Genomic DNA, 17,678 nt, shown 5'->3' with positions numbered 1-17,678 from the left:
TACAGCCCAGGAAGAACCAAGAGGGCAAATGTCTTTTACATCACATTTATTTCGTCAGTTGTTTTTTTGCTGGTTTCTTAGCTTGGCAGTTGGTATGTGTTTGGGTCTCACTTGATTTCCAAGTTTCCAGTTGCAGCCATAGACCCTGGAATTTCCTCCCTCTTCTGGGTTCAGTGATGATGTCTGCCTAATATCTTCTCTTTCAGGCATTTGAAGCTGTGCCCTACATGTTACAGTCACATGGGTGGGAATAAAAGAAATTTAATCTCCTCCCTGCTAGGCAGGCGGCGTTGTAAAAGCAGTCCTTGTGGTGATGCTTCTACCCCAAGACATGCAACATGAACTGAGCAAGGCGATCCATTAGTTTTAGACCATATTCTACGCACTGTACACTTCAGGATCTTTGCTGTCCTGCACGTGCTATGTTGTATTGAAGAGAAAGGAAGCTTCCTGCCTTAATATCTGAACCAAAACTGCATTTTGAGTGATGACAGAGGTTTTGTGAGTGTATGTGTTCTTTCAGAAAGATGTACTCTTTTTGCCAAAATATTGAATATTTTGTGTATTTTGAGGATTTATAGGGGAAACAGGGTAAAATATTTGAAAGGGTTTTTTTTTTTAGAAAAAAAAGTCACTCACTGTACTTAGACACAGGCAGGTGAAACCAATTTTCTCCATCACCTGTAACTCAGACTCTCCCTTAAAAAGAATTCTCAATGAGCCCTAGAGAGGTAGAGGGTGTGGCCACTCTTTTTCTCCACGTGGGATTAGGTGTCAGATGAGCCTAAAGAGCAAGAGAGTTAAAAGGGTTATGGAAATGACCTGCTACTTAAGCAGTGCTTTTGGGGGCATCACACTCAAGTACTTTATTGAAGAAAACTCTGACAAAGGAGCCTATTATGGATGTATTGTATTTGACTCTTGATACTGAATTAAGCCCTAAAAGTGATGTAAGTTTCCAGAGCACTTTCCAGAAGGGAATTACAGGCCTCACAAGTATTAGTGTGTTTTTAAGCTTTCCACCTCTCTCTCTCTTTCTCTCACAATTGTTTCTCCCTGATTTCTGAACAAGCCTCCCTGTACAGAACTATCCACATCTGATGCATGCTGTTTGGCTCTTTGTCTTGATCACAGAGACCAAAAGAACCTGGCCTAGCCCTGCTCTCTCACCCCACTGTCCCTTGCACTGGACCACACCTACTTGGTGGGGCACTGCTCGGCCACATTGGGATGAGGACCTGAGAGGACCTGACTATGGTGGGGTGGGCAGGGTAAAGCTCGGGGGAAAGGCTGCCTGTGTGAAACACCTGGTAGAAGCAGAGGAGGTTTTCCTCTTTGAATGTAGAGTTAGGGTCCAGAAGAGCACGGCGATTGACCAGAGAGATGTGTTCTAAGGTTGTGGGCACGGGCTCCTGACGGCTGCTCTCCATTGCTGAAGTGTGATCTTCTCAAATTTGGAGTCCTCCAGGAATCTGGAGTCCTGATGTCTCTGTACCAAATAAGAGGAGGTTGTGCATGTATAAGGGAAAGAGATCTTACCCTCTGGGCTCCCTCCCTGGCCTCCACTGTCCTTAGGGATTTTGTTATCACACTCCATCAAGAATGAGCATCACTGGCTCTGGGAGTGGCAATTCCCCGATTATTGTGTGGCCCATAAGAAAAAGTCCTTGCTGTGCATCAGGAGATGAAGTGTGTCATAACCTATCAGAGCCTATGTTTTCATCAGGAAAATTCCTCCTGCTTGCCTTGTCTTTCTTGACTACCCAGTCCTCTGTTTCTCAGTTGCCACTATGGGAAAGTCATTCTTACATCTAAATTAAATCTCTGTTGTGGTAGCTGGAGATTTTTTCTCCTCATCTTGTTCTTATGGAAAAGGAATTGACATCTCCCAATGTTAGAGCACTGGACTTTCAAAATTTTAATTTTATTCATAACCTTCTAAGCCCCTGATTATTTACTCCTTCCTCATGACTTTCCTTTCCTTTCCATCATTCTTTCTATGTTCCCTTATTCCTTCAACTGAATGAGGAAAAATTTCCAAAATCTATTATCTTGAGGTCCAGGACTGACCCTGAGATTTCAGGGATTTCTGATCAGGCTGAAAACAGAGGAGAAAGCCCTGGCTCTGTTGCTCACCATCAGTTGAGAGTGATGGTGGGGCCGCCTCTTGCCCCCTTAGAGGAGATGTGTATTGGAAGAATAGGCTTCTGAAAGCTCAAGGCTCAGAGCTACCTATATTCCTGGCCATGATGACCATATCCAGGTGGACGCCATCTCCCTTGGGGACTGTCAGAATAGGGCCACTTACCCATTCCTGGGTGCAGATGACGTGGGTGTCATGGAGCATTTGCTCATCCCTGAGGTGGATAGAGGAAGGAGTCATTCTGTTACGGGGGTCTGGAAATGTCTCCCCAATTGCCAAGCTCATATCCCTAGTTTGGAGTATAGCCAGTCAAAGTGGAAGGGACCAGACTTGTGGGGATACTGAGGACCTACAGGCCTGTCAGAGAAATGGTTGCAGAATGTGGCACCAGACATCTGGCTATCTATAAAGCATAGTGGATCATGGTCACCGGAGCTCTGTTTGACCAGTGCTGGGCATTTAAGAATCAGCCAAATGCCTCTCTTCCTGGTTTCTCATTTCTTATCTCCCCTTTTGGTATGGAAAATGGATACAATAAGCCTTGCAGTCTCTTCGTCTCACCCTGAATTTCACCTTCCCCCACCTTTCAAGAAGTGAAAAAGCAACAGCAGCAGTTAGATCCTAAATCCACATTTTTACAGCCTGGGTCATCGGGCGGGTGCTCTCAGGGCCCTGCAGCAACCTCTTTGGAAATAAGTCCTGGCACGCAAGCATCCTACAAATAGAGGTAGGCTTGACCCTTTTGATCTTTTGACCCTTAGGGATCAACATCCAAGAAAAGGTTTCTCTGTATCTCACAGTGGATTCTTCTAGGCCACATTTCTTTATTCTGGAGTAGAGGTGATTGACCAGGCTTGAAGAAAGAACAGAGGGGGTCTTCTCTGGACTCTCTGTTTTAAAAGATACCCAAGAAGATTTGGATTCTTATGAACTCTGTTATGTGGAGAAGCTAGAAAAGCCCAAAGTGGTTCCAATAGCCAGAAAGACCCCAAGAGTAGTCACAATCTCCTTTAGATTTCCCTTCCCCCCTGCTTCCTGTACCCACAGCTAAAGTCTCCTCAACCCTTCCATGGGGTTTGAAAGTCCCTGAATTAAATCTTATTTTATCCTGACATTAGAGGATCTCTCTTTGGGCTCAGTTATAAACATATATCTGTGATAATCAAAGTGTGATCTATGACCCAGCAGCTTTGGTGTCATATGGAAGCCTATTAGAAATACAGAATCTCAGAATTTCAAGTCCACCCTAGACCTACTGAATAAGAATTTGATATGCTTTTAAACAAGGGACCCAGGTGATTTGTATACATAAAAAAAGTTTGAAAAGCTCTGATTTATATATATTTTTTCTTGGATGAGTGGAGGAAGGAGCTCCAAATATAGCTTTTATGTTATAATTCTAGACTCCTGGGTATATTGAGTATTTTCTAGAATTTACATCTGGGCATTTGATAACTATAACTTGATGACCTTGAATAATCATTCTTCTGTGACCTCCCTGCTTTTCCATCCCTATGCCAGTCCTGCTAAGCCTTTATAGCAGAGCTGGGAAGCTGCTTCTGTCTGTGCTTGGCATTTCTCCTCGACAGAAAAGAATCATGTCTGACTGAGGGCTGAGAGTGTCCTCAAGCCCACAGCAGCCAATTTAAGGGAGAAATGGATCCTGCTATTCCTGTCCAGGTGCTGTAAACTAAATAAATGCTTGTGTTTCCTGACCATTCATATATTGAAACCTAATTTGCGATGTGATGGTATTTGGAAGTGGGGTCTTTGGGTGGTGCAGGTCATGAGGGCAGAACCCTCATGAAGGAGATTAATGCCCTTATAAAAGAGAACCCAGAGAGATCCCTTGCCCCTTCTGCCATGTGAGGACACAGTGAAAAGACTACTGTCCATGAACCAGGAAGTGGGCCCTCATCAGATAACAAACCTGCCTGTGCCTTGGACTTCCCAACCTCCAGAACTGTGAGAAATAAATTTCTGATGTTTTTAAGCCCCCCAATCTATGGTATTTGGTTATAGAGCCCAAATGGACTAAGATACCAGGTAACTGGACTGGATAGAGGAGAGAGAACCAGTGCTCATGGAGACTTTAAGGAAAGTCAGTGCCCAGCTTGGTTGAAGATGGAAAGGAAAAGAAGACCTGGACTCCAGCTTCAAGGCAAATGAAATATCCTAAGATGAAACTTTGGGATGAATTCCTCCTTATTCCTTCCCAAATTCCCTCCCTTGTTTCCTTATTCAAACCTTGGATTATTGCTCTTTTACCTCGAATCCGAGCATCTTCCTGCAGCTGAAAAATAATGAGAATTTGGAGAGTCAGAGACTCAGGGGCTGGTTTCTGGACCGTTAGTGACCAGCTATAGGCTTTAGTAAATGTAGGGATGTCGATTTGGGAAATATGGGCTTTTGAGGAATGGAATGAAATTCTGTTTTCTGAATGCAGAATTTGTATTATCTTTGTGTCTCTCACACAAAACCTTTTAAGATAATCCCCTGCATACAGCATATGTTCAATAAATGTTTGTTGAATAATGGATGAATAAATAGGAGCAAGCTGTGGCCTCTTTAGGGTTGGAAGGCACACAATTTGTTACTCACAGTCATGACAACTCATACAATGGCCTCACCTCTTTTATTCTTTCTTGTCTCTCTGAAGTCCCTTTTCTGGTCTCTTTGACCCATCTCACTGAGTCTCCGTGGTTCCCTATAATGCACCTTTAAGTACTTGTGAAAGACCTTTTATAAAATCCTTCTTGAGTAAGGATTTTTTACTCACTTAAGAGTAAAAAGCTGTTGATGATACACTTGGGCCCATTTAGCTCATATGAGTTAACTAAATTATTTTTTCTGTATAAGAATGCTCCAGTGCTGGGTCCTATATCTGCCTAATCAGAAAGAAAGCACGTTCTAATTTTGTTTCTCTCTGCTATCTTATGCTTGACTTATCAATTCTTACCTCAGTATTTAAGTACAAAAATTTCCCTTATACATCGTGACTAGAGAGTCTGTTTTGTCTGCACCAGCCTTGGGGATCTATGAGGGCAGGGATGGTGTCTGATGGATTTCATGAAGAAGCACCGGAAGAGAGTTTCAGCACAGGGATGTAAGATGGACTGTTAACTTCAATACAAGCCCCGAGAGGATGGAAGTCAACACACACAAGTCCAACTTATACACAAGCCTACTCCTCCCACTAGCTGAAGTCCTTCCAGAAGGAGACTGTGGCCTCCAGATGGACTGTTAACTTCAATACAAGCCCCGAGAGGATGGAAGTCAACACACACAAGTCCCACTTATACACAAGCCTACTCCTCCCACTAGCTGAAGTCCTTCCAGAAGGAGACTGTGGCCTCAGGGGACTAAAGTTCTGGGTAGGGTGGAGGCACCCTGAACCCAGGGGCAAAACTTGGATGAAAATATCAAACTTCTGATCTCCATCTAGTGCCCCCTTTTACCTACAACCAGGTGGAGGCAAAGGCTGTTATAATTTTCATTAGAGTAAGTCACAGACATGGCAACAGAATACAATGGCATCTCTCTTCTTGGACCATAGGAAAGGGCTCAGTTTTAAGGTCAAAAGTGATCTGATAGTGAAACAGAGGAAGTTTATTTTCTGTGCCTTCTGAATCCCTTTGCCTGTCATTCCTCCTCAGCTAGGAAGAGGGAGCTACTGTTTCTAAGACCACAGGGGCTCATATTACATTTGTTTCTAATTTTAATAAAATTATATCTTTATTCAGAGGAACAAAAGTTAAGAAATCCATACAGAAGTTTCCTGTTTGCCTTGGCTTTGTAGTATTTTTACCTGTCCTAAGTTTGTGTTTTTCTGTTTATAGCCTGTGTAAACAGTCTCTAGATAAGTAATTGTGTAGATAGTGTCTGTTGCTCTCTACTCTGAGAGACAAAAACAAGATGTGACAGTGAGATATATCAGCACCTTGAACAAGCTAATATAATAACTCAGTGTCTGGGGCAGGCCAACAATATAGTGCATACTTGACTATGTTGCTTAAATATTTGATCAGTGTTTAGAAAAGAGACTGAAATCTGTATAGAGGAAGAGCAGGAAGAGGATTGTTTCTATTTACTCAAGAAGTTTAGCCCCGGCCTCTTAACTTGCACACCCCTGCAATTAATGCGCATACTCAAGTAAGAAGGCTGTTTACCACGTCACCTGGGGATTCTCCCTAATTCAGTCACTTATCAGCATTTCATATAACCACAAAAGATATTCTTGTTGAGAGAGGTTCTGGTAAATACAATTTTCTCTCTATATTATCACATTTCCTCAAAAGAATTGTTAGGCATCTTCTTGCCTTAGATGTCTGGACTGACAAGTCAGTGCTACTTTTTGAAAGGGAGAAACCATTAGGTAAATAAAGCTAAGACTGTGGTCAGAATGAACAGCTCAGCAGGGTATGGGAAATTGGGATCAAGGGCAGGTGAGGAGGTCAGGGAATTCACAGAATCAAAATTTAATCTCACCTCCTTTTGTATGTCCTTAAAAGCTGTCAGCACCTGACAGGAGGTGAAAATATAGAAAAATTAATATTACAGACTATCACTTTATTACAAAAGAATTTTATATATAGAATTAAGTTGCCTAATTTCCCAGCCTTTAGGCTGTAGTGTGTGAATACCAAGAGACTGTGGCTTTCTAACTCCAGCAATAAATCTCCATTGATTTCCATTGTGCATATGTCTCTGGGCCATTGTTTCTGCACATGATAAATAGGTGAAGTACAGTGAGGTATTTAAAGAGGAGAGGGCTGTGAATGGAATGTATAATGAAACCCACTGTTATATTTTATTTCTCTTTGACTGGTCCTTGTTCTGAAGTTAGGCATAGTTATTAAAATCAACACATATTTGTATTTAGGTTATCATACATTGGAGAACACCACCAAATATTGGTGAAGATATAGAACAGCTGGAACTCTTGTATATTATTGGAGGGAGAGTAAAATCTTACAATCACTGGAAAAAGTTCTGGCAGTTTCTTACACGACTAAATAAATACCTACTTTACTGCCCAGCCATGGATGTAAAGTGTGAGAACTTTAAGACAGATAGCTCTATCTTGTTTGGTGAAAAATATAGTTTCTCTAGATAGTGAAGAATTTCAATTTGTTTATCAGGGTGCTTATGGAAAATGAACAGTCCAAGGGATAAACTGTGCCAGTTATCAACTTTCTGCCTCTCAGAAACACTTTGTTCACCCTTTGTTATATCATATTCATCTTTTTTTTATAATCCTCAACTATTTACTGGTTCCCAACAGGATGGTCTTCTGACATTTACACAAGCAGCTTATTCTTTAGCTAGTACAAAAATTGTAAGAACATGAAAGTTATGCTAATATATAGCATTGTAATTAAGAAGATTGTTTCCTTCTCTAAAACTTATAGAGTCATTGAAAATCACAGAGAAGAAGAAAAGTGGGCCACATTATTCATTTAATAAAACATTGTTCACTGGGAAATGGCAGGAGAGGCTCTAGAGAATTTTACTTATTTTTAATCAAAAAGCCATGGCCATTGATTTAATAAACAGACTTTTCCTGCCTGGTTCTGTATAGGAAACTGATCCTATAAGTTCAAAAGTGATTAATTTTCCTTTAATTCTCATCTCTATTCAAGAGTTTAAATGTACCTGCAACTAGAATGTCAAGACTGGGATGCTGAAGTAGCTGATATCTATGGGGAAGGTTCTTAGAAACTCCAGATAAATATCTGTGCTCTATGAAGGTACCACATGGTTTGCTCTGGCTATCTTATGGGCATAACCAGCTTCTGCACATATATACCATTCAAATGTAAAGTGAAACCTGACATTTTTATGTTTGAGAATTTGTCGCCTTGATTATCATTTTCAGATAGCTGGGAAACTAAGGACATTTTGTCAAAGTGAACAAGATACCAGCAGCTTTAGAATTAGAAGAAGCTATTCACAAATGTAAGCGCTTTTAAGTCTGTTTTAAAGCAATTTTAATAACATAGATTCTGACACTTATTGAAAGCAACAGATTCTTACTGAGGACCTAACGAGTCTATTTCTCATTTTCAACTCATAGTTTTCAGATCTGAAAATACTTTTGATAGGATTCAGTAATTTCATTCATTATAGAACATCTAATTAAACTATTCACAAAGGAAGTCTTTTTTTGACTGGGTCTCTTTAAACCAATTTAGAGTAAAAAATTCAATCTAATTCCTAAGATATAGCTCCCTTGAAGTGGAATCAAAATATGGTCATTTTCCTAACCACAGAAAGGACAATTCTTCATATCCAAAATACCGACTCATATTCTTTTGCTTTTTTCTCATACTTTAGAACTCTCCAACAAATAGCAGGTCTGAGACTCTCAAATCTAATAAACTAAAAAGCAGGAAAGCTCCAGGCATATTTTTTACAGTTAGCCATTATTCTTGTTCAAAAAATTGTCAATAGATTTGGGAATATGTAGGACATTTTGAAGTATTTAAACCACCACAGGTAGAAATACCCTAGTAACACATCGATTTCCCATTATAAATCATGCAAAGCAGAATGGTGTTCCAGCTACTGAAATTATATTGGATGATTAAATCCAATTTTTATGTCCTCTAATGTCTTGATGTAGACCTTCCAGCCATAGCCAATGGAAAGAAAACAATTACACTCTGTGCTAATGACAGGATCCCAATCATGCTCTGAGCAAGACAGCCAGAAGCAATAGGGCCAGGTGGCATGTCACTCTCAGAATATACCTTGCTGGCAACTATACAAAAAACTAATCATTTTTATGGACTCAACTAGGCATTTAAGTGGATAAAAATAAACACCTCCCCTCTTCAGATTGATATTTTTCATTTTTGAGAGGTTTATTTCGAGGCTTACTCATTCTTTTTTTCCCCCTTTTTTTTGTCTTTTTTCGTGTCCGGCAATGGATCGCAACCCTCAGTGTCGCGCCTGTACCGGACCGGGACCGGCCACGGGATCGCAACCCTCAGTGTCGCACCCGCACCTCGCTCAGCCAGTGAGCGGGAACCGGTCTTTATGTGGGATCCGAACCCTCAGCGGGAGCGCCGCCACGCTCCCAAGCGGCACACTGTAGCAGTGTGCCACCGGGCCGGCCCAAGGCTTACTCATTCTTGAGGGCCTAAATCTTTCAGTAAATTATGTTTTAAGATGCAGGAGCCAAGGACCACAGTCAGTAATAATAAAGCTATGCCAATTTATATTTTAAAATTTCAATAAAACTGAACCATATGGATGTCTTTATCAAGATTTCAGAGTGGTTACTTACTAAAACCACCCCCTCTCTTCACACAGAAGTCATAAGAAATAAAATATACAATAGTTTGCATGATATATGCTTTAAATCCTTGCTCAAATATCAGAGGAAAAATTTCATGGACATAGTTTCAGAAACATAGTGGAAACAGGGCCTGATGAAGGCTGTTTCAAAGCTGGTGCAGGAATGGAACCCAAATGCACCCTGCATATAGTGGAGGACTGGCATCTAGCTCCCTAGGAAGGTCATGGTCGAGGGCCATGTTCCCCCTCATGTAGTGACTTACACAGCTCCCCTTGGGGTCACATAGTCTCAGTTTTCTTTTGAATGGGGTAGAGGATGTTAAAGAATCCTGTTTGAAAGAGGCTTATTCACTCTCAAATGTAAAATGAACACATGTAAAAGATTTTATTTAACTCATTAATTAGTGATGGATGTATTAAGATATTATATAACCAGTTCAAAGGAGAATTAAAGGCATCACTGATTTATAGTCATATAACAACTATAATAAATTAAAAACTGGCAAAATGGGGCCGGCCCGGTGGCGCATTGCTACAGTGCGCCGCTTGCGAGCGCGGCGGTGCTCCGGCCGAGGGTTCGGATCCCACATACAGACCGGTTCCCGCTCACTGGCTGAGCAAGGTGCGGGCGCAACACCGAGGGTTGCGATCCCGTTGCTGGACACGAAAAAAAGACAAAAAGGAAAAAAAAAAAAAACTGGCAAAATGGCCAATATCTCCAGGGTGATAATCAATTGTATCCTGCTGTACACTTTTCTACAGCTGAGAGTTGTTCATATTACCATCAGTTTTCTACAACTGACAGAATTGTAAAATATCTCAAAGACATGAAAGGCAGAAATAAAAAAATGGGTGAGCTAGTGAGGAATCTAGCATATTTAAAAATCTTTCTCACAATTTTTCCCTACAAGGCAGTGGAAGCTGCACAAGAATGAGAACTTTGCATATATCACCCATAGGTGTGGATTCTAGAACTGTGATAGTCTCCAGTGGTGAGAGCCTAAGCTTTGCACAGAAAAGACCTCTTTGGGGTCCTGAACCCAAGTGCAGGTAACCAGAAACTGTGTGGCAGGAAAGGTAACCCATGAGATATAAACCTCAAGCCTAAATAAAATAAAAATCTCATTTTCCCCAAATTAATCTATAAATTCAAGGCGATTGTAATAAAAATCGTGAAACTTGACAAATTGATTCTAAAACTTATAAAATCAAGACTAGCTAAGACAATTAGGAGAACAATATAGGGCCTTATACTAATAAATAGGAAAGCATTTTATGCGTTTAGGTAAAATAGTACAGAATTAAAATAGAAATAGAAAAATACTAATGGGGTTCTCAGCCAGAGGCTATTTTAACTCTCCCCCCCAAAAGACATTTGGTAACATCTGTTGACATTTTTGGTTATCACAACTGGGGAGTAGTGTTGCTACTGTCATCTGGTGAGTAGAAGCCAGGGACGCTTCTGAGCATCTTACAGCCTACTGGATAGCCTCCCACAGTAAAGAATTATCCAGCCCCAAATGTCAAAAGTGCTGCACTTGAGTAACTCTGGTATAAAATGTTCAGAAACAGACCCATGTATATGTGGGAAATTGGTATATGACAGAGGTGGCATTACAAATCAGTGAGGGAAAACTCACTATTCAAAAAACAAAGTTGAGGGCCGGCCCGTGGCTCACTCGGGAGAGTGCGGTGCTGATAACACCAAGGCCCCGGGTTTGGATCCCATATAGGGATGGCCGGTTCGCTCACTGGGTGAGCGTGGTACTGACCACACCAAGTCAAGGGTTAAGATCCCCTTACCGGTCATCTTTTTTTTAAAAAAAAAAAACAAAGTTGAGAAAATTGTCTTTGCATACAGAAAAAAGTTATTTCCAAAATTATATATATATAAAATTTCATATATTATATATAAAAATATACAATATATATTTGTGTGTATATAATATATATATTTATAAATATGCATATATATATATATATAAAAGATTTAACAAACAAGTAGAAATATGTTTAAAGTGTATGGGATATGAAGAAGTAGGTTGCAGAAGAGGAAATATAATTGGCCAATAAACATAAGAATGCAGTGTCTACCTTATTGCAATCCAGTACCAGCAGTAATAAGATAAAAAGTTTAGCCCATTAGAGTAACAAAACTTTAAAAACCAAATAAGGTCAATTGGTGGGGAATTGAGGGGAGGTTGGAACTCTCATGCAATTGTAAATTAGCATTAAGAATATGTTTTAGCATTGTTTGTATTGGTGAAATATTGAAAGCAATCTTATTGCCCAACATAACTGAGAAACAAATAAAATGCAGATAAACAAGGTAGAATTAAATATTGTACAGCATATAAAATTATCTATCTATACTCCATTGCTATGGTTTGAATGTGTCCTTCAAAAGGTGTGTGTTGGAAAACTTAATCCCTGATGAAACAGTGTTGGGAGGTAGGGCCTAATGAGAGGCGATTAGGCCACGAGGGCTCTGCCCTCATGAATGAATTAATGCTGTTATTGTGGGAGTGGGTTCCTTATAAAAAGGACAAGTTCAGTTCCCTTTTCTCTCTCTCTCCCTGCCCAGCCCCTTCTTGCCTTCTGCCATGGAAGGACACAGCAAGAAAGCCCTCATCAGATGCCGGCCCTTTGATCTTGGACTTCCCAGCTTCCAGAATGATAAACCACTAGATTTCTGTTCATTATAAATTACCCATTCTCAGGTATTTTGTTATAACAACACAAAATGTACTAAGACATCCATATGCAGGGTCTTAAAAACATTCTGTGAATAAAAGCTACTTACAGAACAATGCATGTGTTATTTCTATGCAAATTAAAAAGTGTATACATAAGGTTGTATATTTTCATGTATATTAATTCACTCACATATATGACTCATATATGTATATGAATTAAAAAATGGACTTCTGGTAAAATGACCACCAAACTCAGTATACTGTTTGCCTTCAGGGAGGAAGAAAGTTGTCCAGGGACCTCACCTTTGTCCGTATTGTTATATTTCTTTATATTTTCAAAAAGAATTTTGAAGGAAATATAATAGAATGTTAACAGTAAATTTTAAATGGAAGGGACATCTGTGTTTGTTATATCATTCCTTGAACATTTCTCTATATTTTTGCATTTCTCGGTAAATAAATGGATAAATAAAAAGAAGAAAAATCGGAGTTGAGAGGAAGCATCATATAGTGGGAAAGAGCCAGGCTCTTGAGCCAGAACCTCTGGGTTCAAATCTCAGTACAAACACTCAGTGGTTATGCAAGAGTGGTTATGAGAGATGAGACTAATATAATATAATGCTAAGAGTACCTACCTCCGAAGACTTTTGTGAGAATTAAGACTTAATAGATTTAGAGCACTTAAAACAGTGGCTAGCCTCTAAGTGGAATTTGCTATTATTAGTGGGAAAATACAAACAGTTACTTTCTTCCCTGATCTTCAAGGATCCTTGTTCATATTCTTTTAAAAATAACTTAACTGCATTGCAATTATTTCTTTATATGCCTTTTTTTCCCTACTTAGCTGCGAGATTCGTGAGAGAAGGAATGATAACTTTTTAGAGCCTGGTTTATGATGGGTGATGTCATATAAAGGCTGGATTTAATTTAAGTTTGCTTATGTTTTATTGTTTTAATAAAAGTCTTGATCTAAATGGGTTGGAAATGCATAGACATATCAGCTTTCATTGTGGGGTGCAGAGCACAGCTTCACCACCCTGAACCCATGAGAAAGGTCAAACCTGTGCTTTCAAGTCTGTGGCAGTCACTGAGAACTGAGGAATTAAACACCCTTAAAACCAGGCTTCAACAAACAGGACCCATGACAGCTTCAAACAGGCAGGTATCGGGAAGAGGCACTGAGATGACACGCCATGCAGAGTTCTGAGGGTTTGGGACTGATGAGAAATAGAACAAAATGGGAGGGAGCATGGACATCCTTTGTCACCAATCAGGAAACTGCTCAAGGAAAGAGAAAGAAATTTGCTCTTTTCTTAAACACTCTCTCCCTTCTCCTGCCTGTCACCATGCTGTCAAAAATGACCCTTCTGTACTCACCTGATCCCACAGGGTTTCAGTTATTGATACCTGTCTTTCCTGTTGAAACAAGAAACAAATCTTGAGAACATTACCCTAACTGTCCCTGAATCTGAAATGACACATCATAGAACTGGTGGAATAAAAGATATTTCTTGGAATTGAGATGGACACCTGTAGTTACCCATTTTTCAGGCAGCCCAAAGACTCCTTCAACCATGCTGAGTCATCTTTAGCCCATTTCTCCTGCTCATATCTTGATCTAGCTGGTGGGTGACAGGTACAAGCAGACCTTATGTTTACCTGCCCATCTTATCAATGCCCATGTAGCTTGCCTGCCCCTGGAGTCATCTGGTGTAGTAGTGGAACTGGAGGTGTTATCTGATCTTGGTAGACCATGACCCACCAGTCAGTCAAGAACACCCCAGCTACAAAGCCCAAGCCCTGCAAGATATGATCCTTGTCAGGAGGCTTTTCTGCCTCCTGTCCACAGCCTCTTCTCCTCCCCTCTCCCCAGGATCAAGAACTCCAAAAGGAACCAGTGCATATGGATGTCTTACCCACCTGTGGTCTCATTGTCTCTTCTATGGATGTGCTGGAAAGAAAGGATGATAGAAACCTGATGAGAAGCAGGGAATGTAATCCAAAAGCTTCTCCCAACTCCATCCTAAAACTCCTAGCAAGAATTCTTGAACTTCCTATACTAAAAATTCAGGAAGGATAGACAGGGTCCCATCTCTCATGTCCCCTCTTAGATTTGTGGCCTCATCTTCCAACTATCTTGGCTACTGTGGTAACACTTTGAAAATTCTGAAGCATAGAGCAATGGAAATGACGCCCTTCACCCCACCTAACCTGTTGAACGGCCCAGGTCCCTCTCGAGAAGGTACATCCAACTATCAAACTGCTTCCTTTTTTGTACTCCCAAAATGTGTTCTCTTTTTCCTTCATGACCTGTGATGCGGTGGAGATGGGGATGGAAGGCCGAGGAGGAACTTGAAAGATTTTGCTCATTCTTGGCAGCTCAACTGAAACTCCTTTTCCTAAATACTAATGGAATCACTGCCAAAGTCATCTGGAAGAAGGAGTAGCTGTATCCAGGGTTAGATAGGTAATTGGCAGGAAGGAGAGGAGTAGAAACAGGTGAAATCTGGGCGACCACTCTGATCATCCATGCTAGTGGGTCCTGAGTAAACTGCCTGGATCTCCTGGCCGTGTGTAGACTTGCATAGGGGTGACAAGAGAGATGGGAGACAGGTGACCCTAGTTCTTCTTCCACAGGATATAGCCAATCTAAGGATGCTAAAGGGTCATTAGCCCCATTTACCTTTTCTGCTGCCTGGAGGTCATTCCTGCCTTTTGTTCTTGGTACTGGTAGGCATTCTCTGCCATTTGTTCTCAGACAGAAACCAGGACTCTGGAGCTGAAGGTGGAGATAGCTCCAGGCCCTGGGGAGACATAACAGGGGAAACGGCAGGTGTGTAGTGAGAAGAAAAGCACTTACCCACCGGAGAACTATAAGGACAGATGTCTCAGTAGTTCAGGAAGCGTCAGTGTTTTGAAAGGGTCAGCGTGTATGTGTGTGTGTGTGTGTGCATGTACATATGTGTTAAGAGAGATAAAGGTGAGAAGAAGGAAGTGTTTACACCAGGTAAAATCTCCCTGTCCTGTTTTTCAGTAACAACAAAAATACCAGAAAGAAGATGGGTGGAACAAACAAACAAACAAACAAACAAACAAACAAACAAACAAACAAAGACAATGTAGGTAAAAAAACAGCTGGATAACATTGGAGGTAGGGAGCTGGCCAGAGGCTCCTTGAGTTAAGGATGGGCCCAAAGGCAAGAATAGGAAATAGTGAATAGTGAATTCAAGATTGGCAAATACCCATCCCATCCTACCTCACAAGATAGAACTACAAGACAATGTAGGTAAAAAAACAGCTGGATAACATTGGAGGTAGGGAGCTGGCCAGAGGTTCCTTGAGTTAAGGATGGGCCCAAAGGCAAGAATAGGAAATAGCGAATAGTGAATTCAAGATTGGCAAATACCCATCCCATCCTACCTCACAAGATAGAACTACAAGTTGAAGGTCAGTCAGCTTCAGCCTTCAAGTGCTTTGTAGAGGACAAGGAAAAACCCCATAGTTGATACTGTCCACTGCACATGGGACTGAAAGGCCAATGCAGTGACCCAGACAAAAGACAAATTCTTCTTCGAGAAGATTCCCTCCCACATTTCCCACTTCCACCCTTCCCCACCTCCAAACCCCAGTGAGGAACCAGGTTAAATATGCCCAGAAACTTACCTGGCTGGGCTTCCCAAGTCACACTTTGGCCCACCCTTTCCCCCCTAGACTTTCTCCTCTCTGAGCCCCATCTTACAACAGTCCCCTGTTCCCAGTATCAGCCCAGCCCTCTTCAACACTCTGTGACCTCAGCTGTGACCTCATAGACTTGGGACAACTGTCTCTCCCCTCCCAGCCTCACCACAGGCTCCCGTCAATCCAAATGATAATAGTAAAATAAGAGTTAATATTGTGAAATTTTAAATTTAATTTCTGGGGATTTTTGCTGCTTCATTGCCCTCTACCCATTGTGTTAGACATCCTTTGCTTCTGAGAGATGGCAGGAGTGAGCTCAGAAGAATCCATCTTTTACTTTGAATTTCAGAGTAAGGTCTGAAATATTTGGCTTTCAATTTCAAGAGCTAAGTCCTTGAGAGAGAAATGCTTTTGTTTTGAATTCCAAAAGACTTCGACTTGGAAGATCACCAGAGACTGATAAGTGATCATGGATTTAAAACCTTAGGGGGGAAAAATAGTTTTCCTGAAAAAAAAAAAAAGGAGGCAGAAAGTGATTATTACAGGAGAGGTAAGTTAGGTGTAGATGAGCACCTCTGAGAGGGACCTGCCTCTTTCTGGTAACGATACATATCGAATTCCCCAATATGTCTAAAAATCTAAGGACAGAAGGGACCAAGGCCCTGCTCCCCACTGCAGCTAGACCCCTAGGAGTAACAGCCTCAGAGGGGATGCTATGCTGACATGGGGAGGTTGTGGTAAAGTAGAAATTGTGGTGTGGTGTGTTCAGGCAGACGGAACTTGAGATAGTATCTCCCAGTTCCTATAGCCTATCCAGGTGATGGGGAGAAAGATCCAAAGGATCCCCCATACAGAAGTGCAGGGTGGAAAAGGAGAGGCTGAAATCCAAAGTGGACTCAATGCATCCAAGCTGTGGCAAAATGCCAGGTGGGTACCATGGATAAAGGTGAGAACATCTGCTCACCCTCCACCTGCCTTCAGCAGGATTTAGAGAAATTCCATCCCTGGTTTTGAATTTAAAGTTCCAATGATCATGGATTTAAAATCTCAGAGGGAATAAAATAGTTTTCTTGAAGAAAAAGTGAGACCACCATGTGCACTCCCTCTGAATGCCACCTTCTTACTATTATGAACTGCTTAAAAGATCAGCCACAAGAAGCAGCTCCGATGAGAGGACCGTCCCTGTTCCCCTTAGAGACTATCAGGCCATTCCCCTCATGATCTACCTCTTTATTTACCTCAGTTTTCACAAGGAGTCCAAGCCCCTCTTTCAGCATCTCTCATCACTGGTACTTTTATCCTTTTATGGCCAGAAACATCTCATTTTCCAACTCAAATTCCTACCTCTCTCTAACCACCCCAAATCTTTCACTATCCACAATTGAATTCCAAATTTCACCCATCCCCAAGACCTGTTCTCCTCGTCACATTCAATTGTGCCACTATTCACACATTTGCTCAGGTCAAAAACCTGGGAATCACCAAGTCCTCTCTTTTGTCTCACCCTAGAAAGTCTGATTGGCTGTATGTTCAAAGTGTGTACTGAATCTGATCGCTTCTCATTACCTGCAGGCCAAGCCACATCATTTATCTCCTGGACTGCTGCCAAAGCCTCTTTATCAGTCCATTCTTATCTCCTGCAGCAGCCAGAATGATTGTTCTAAAACGCAGACAGATCACACCACTTCCTCCCTCAGAACGCTGTGTTCCTTTTGCATCATGCTTAGGACCATCCTTCCATATCCAACCTGCCCCTCAGACACCATTTCCTACCCACTCCATCCTGTGCGTTCTGCTGTAGTCGCACTGTCTTCCTGCCAAGTGTGCACTTCTGTCTCAGGGATTGCATACCTACTGT

At 41.3% G+C, this 17,678-nt stretch overlaps 1 protein-coding gene across 1 annotated transcript; it reads right to left on the bottom strand.

Moving 5' to 3' along the window:
* Positions 1–1,307: 1,307 nt before the first annotated feature.
* LOC103600226 (chromosome unknown open reading frame, human C12orf54) lies at positions 1,308–14,945 on the bottom strand. Its single transcript, XM_008584471.1, has 7 exons — positions 14,825–14,945; positions 14,062–14,092; positions 13,519–13,557; positions 6,632–6,664; positions 4,412–4,436; positions 2,309–2,357; positions 1,308–1,489 (listed from the first exon to the last, which is right to left on the bottom strand). The coding sequence occupies exons 1-7, from the start codon at positions 14,887–14,889 to the stop codon at positions 1,348–1,350; spliced, it is 384 nt and encodes a 127-aa protein (XP_008582693.1). The 5' UTR covers positions 14,890–14,945; the 3' UTR covers positions 1,308–1,347.
* Between the last annotated feature and the right edge of the window lie 2,733 nt (positions 14,946–17,678).

The sequence above is a fragment of the Galeopterus variegatus genome, unplaced genomic scaffold (genome assembly GCF_000696425.1).
Source record: "Galeopterus variegatus unplaced genomic scaffold, G_variegatus-3.0.2 Scaffold3272, whole genome shotgun sequence".
NCBI classification, from domain to species: Eukaryota; Metazoa; Chordata; class Mammalia; order Dermoptera; family Cynocephalidae; genus Galeopterus; species Galeopterus variegatus.
Note: the sequence above shows the minus strand (reverse complement) of the source record. Positions and strands in the feature narration are given on the sequence as shown.

Excerpts from the sequence above, each read along its gene's own strand:
- LOC103600226 (XM_008584471.1), bottom strand. The coding sequence starts at position 14,889 with ATGGCAGAGAATGCCTACCAGTACCAAGAACAAAAGGCAGGAATGACC. Across the intron at positions 6,665-13,518 it reads CTGAAACCCTGTGGGATCAG|GTGCTGACAGCTTTTAAGGA; the intron begins GTGAGTACAGAA and ends ACCTCCTGTCAG. Across the intron at positions 1,490-2,308 it reads TCATCTGCACCCAGGAATGG|AGACATCAGGACTCCAGATT; the intron begins GTAAGTGGCCCT and ends TATTTGGTACAG.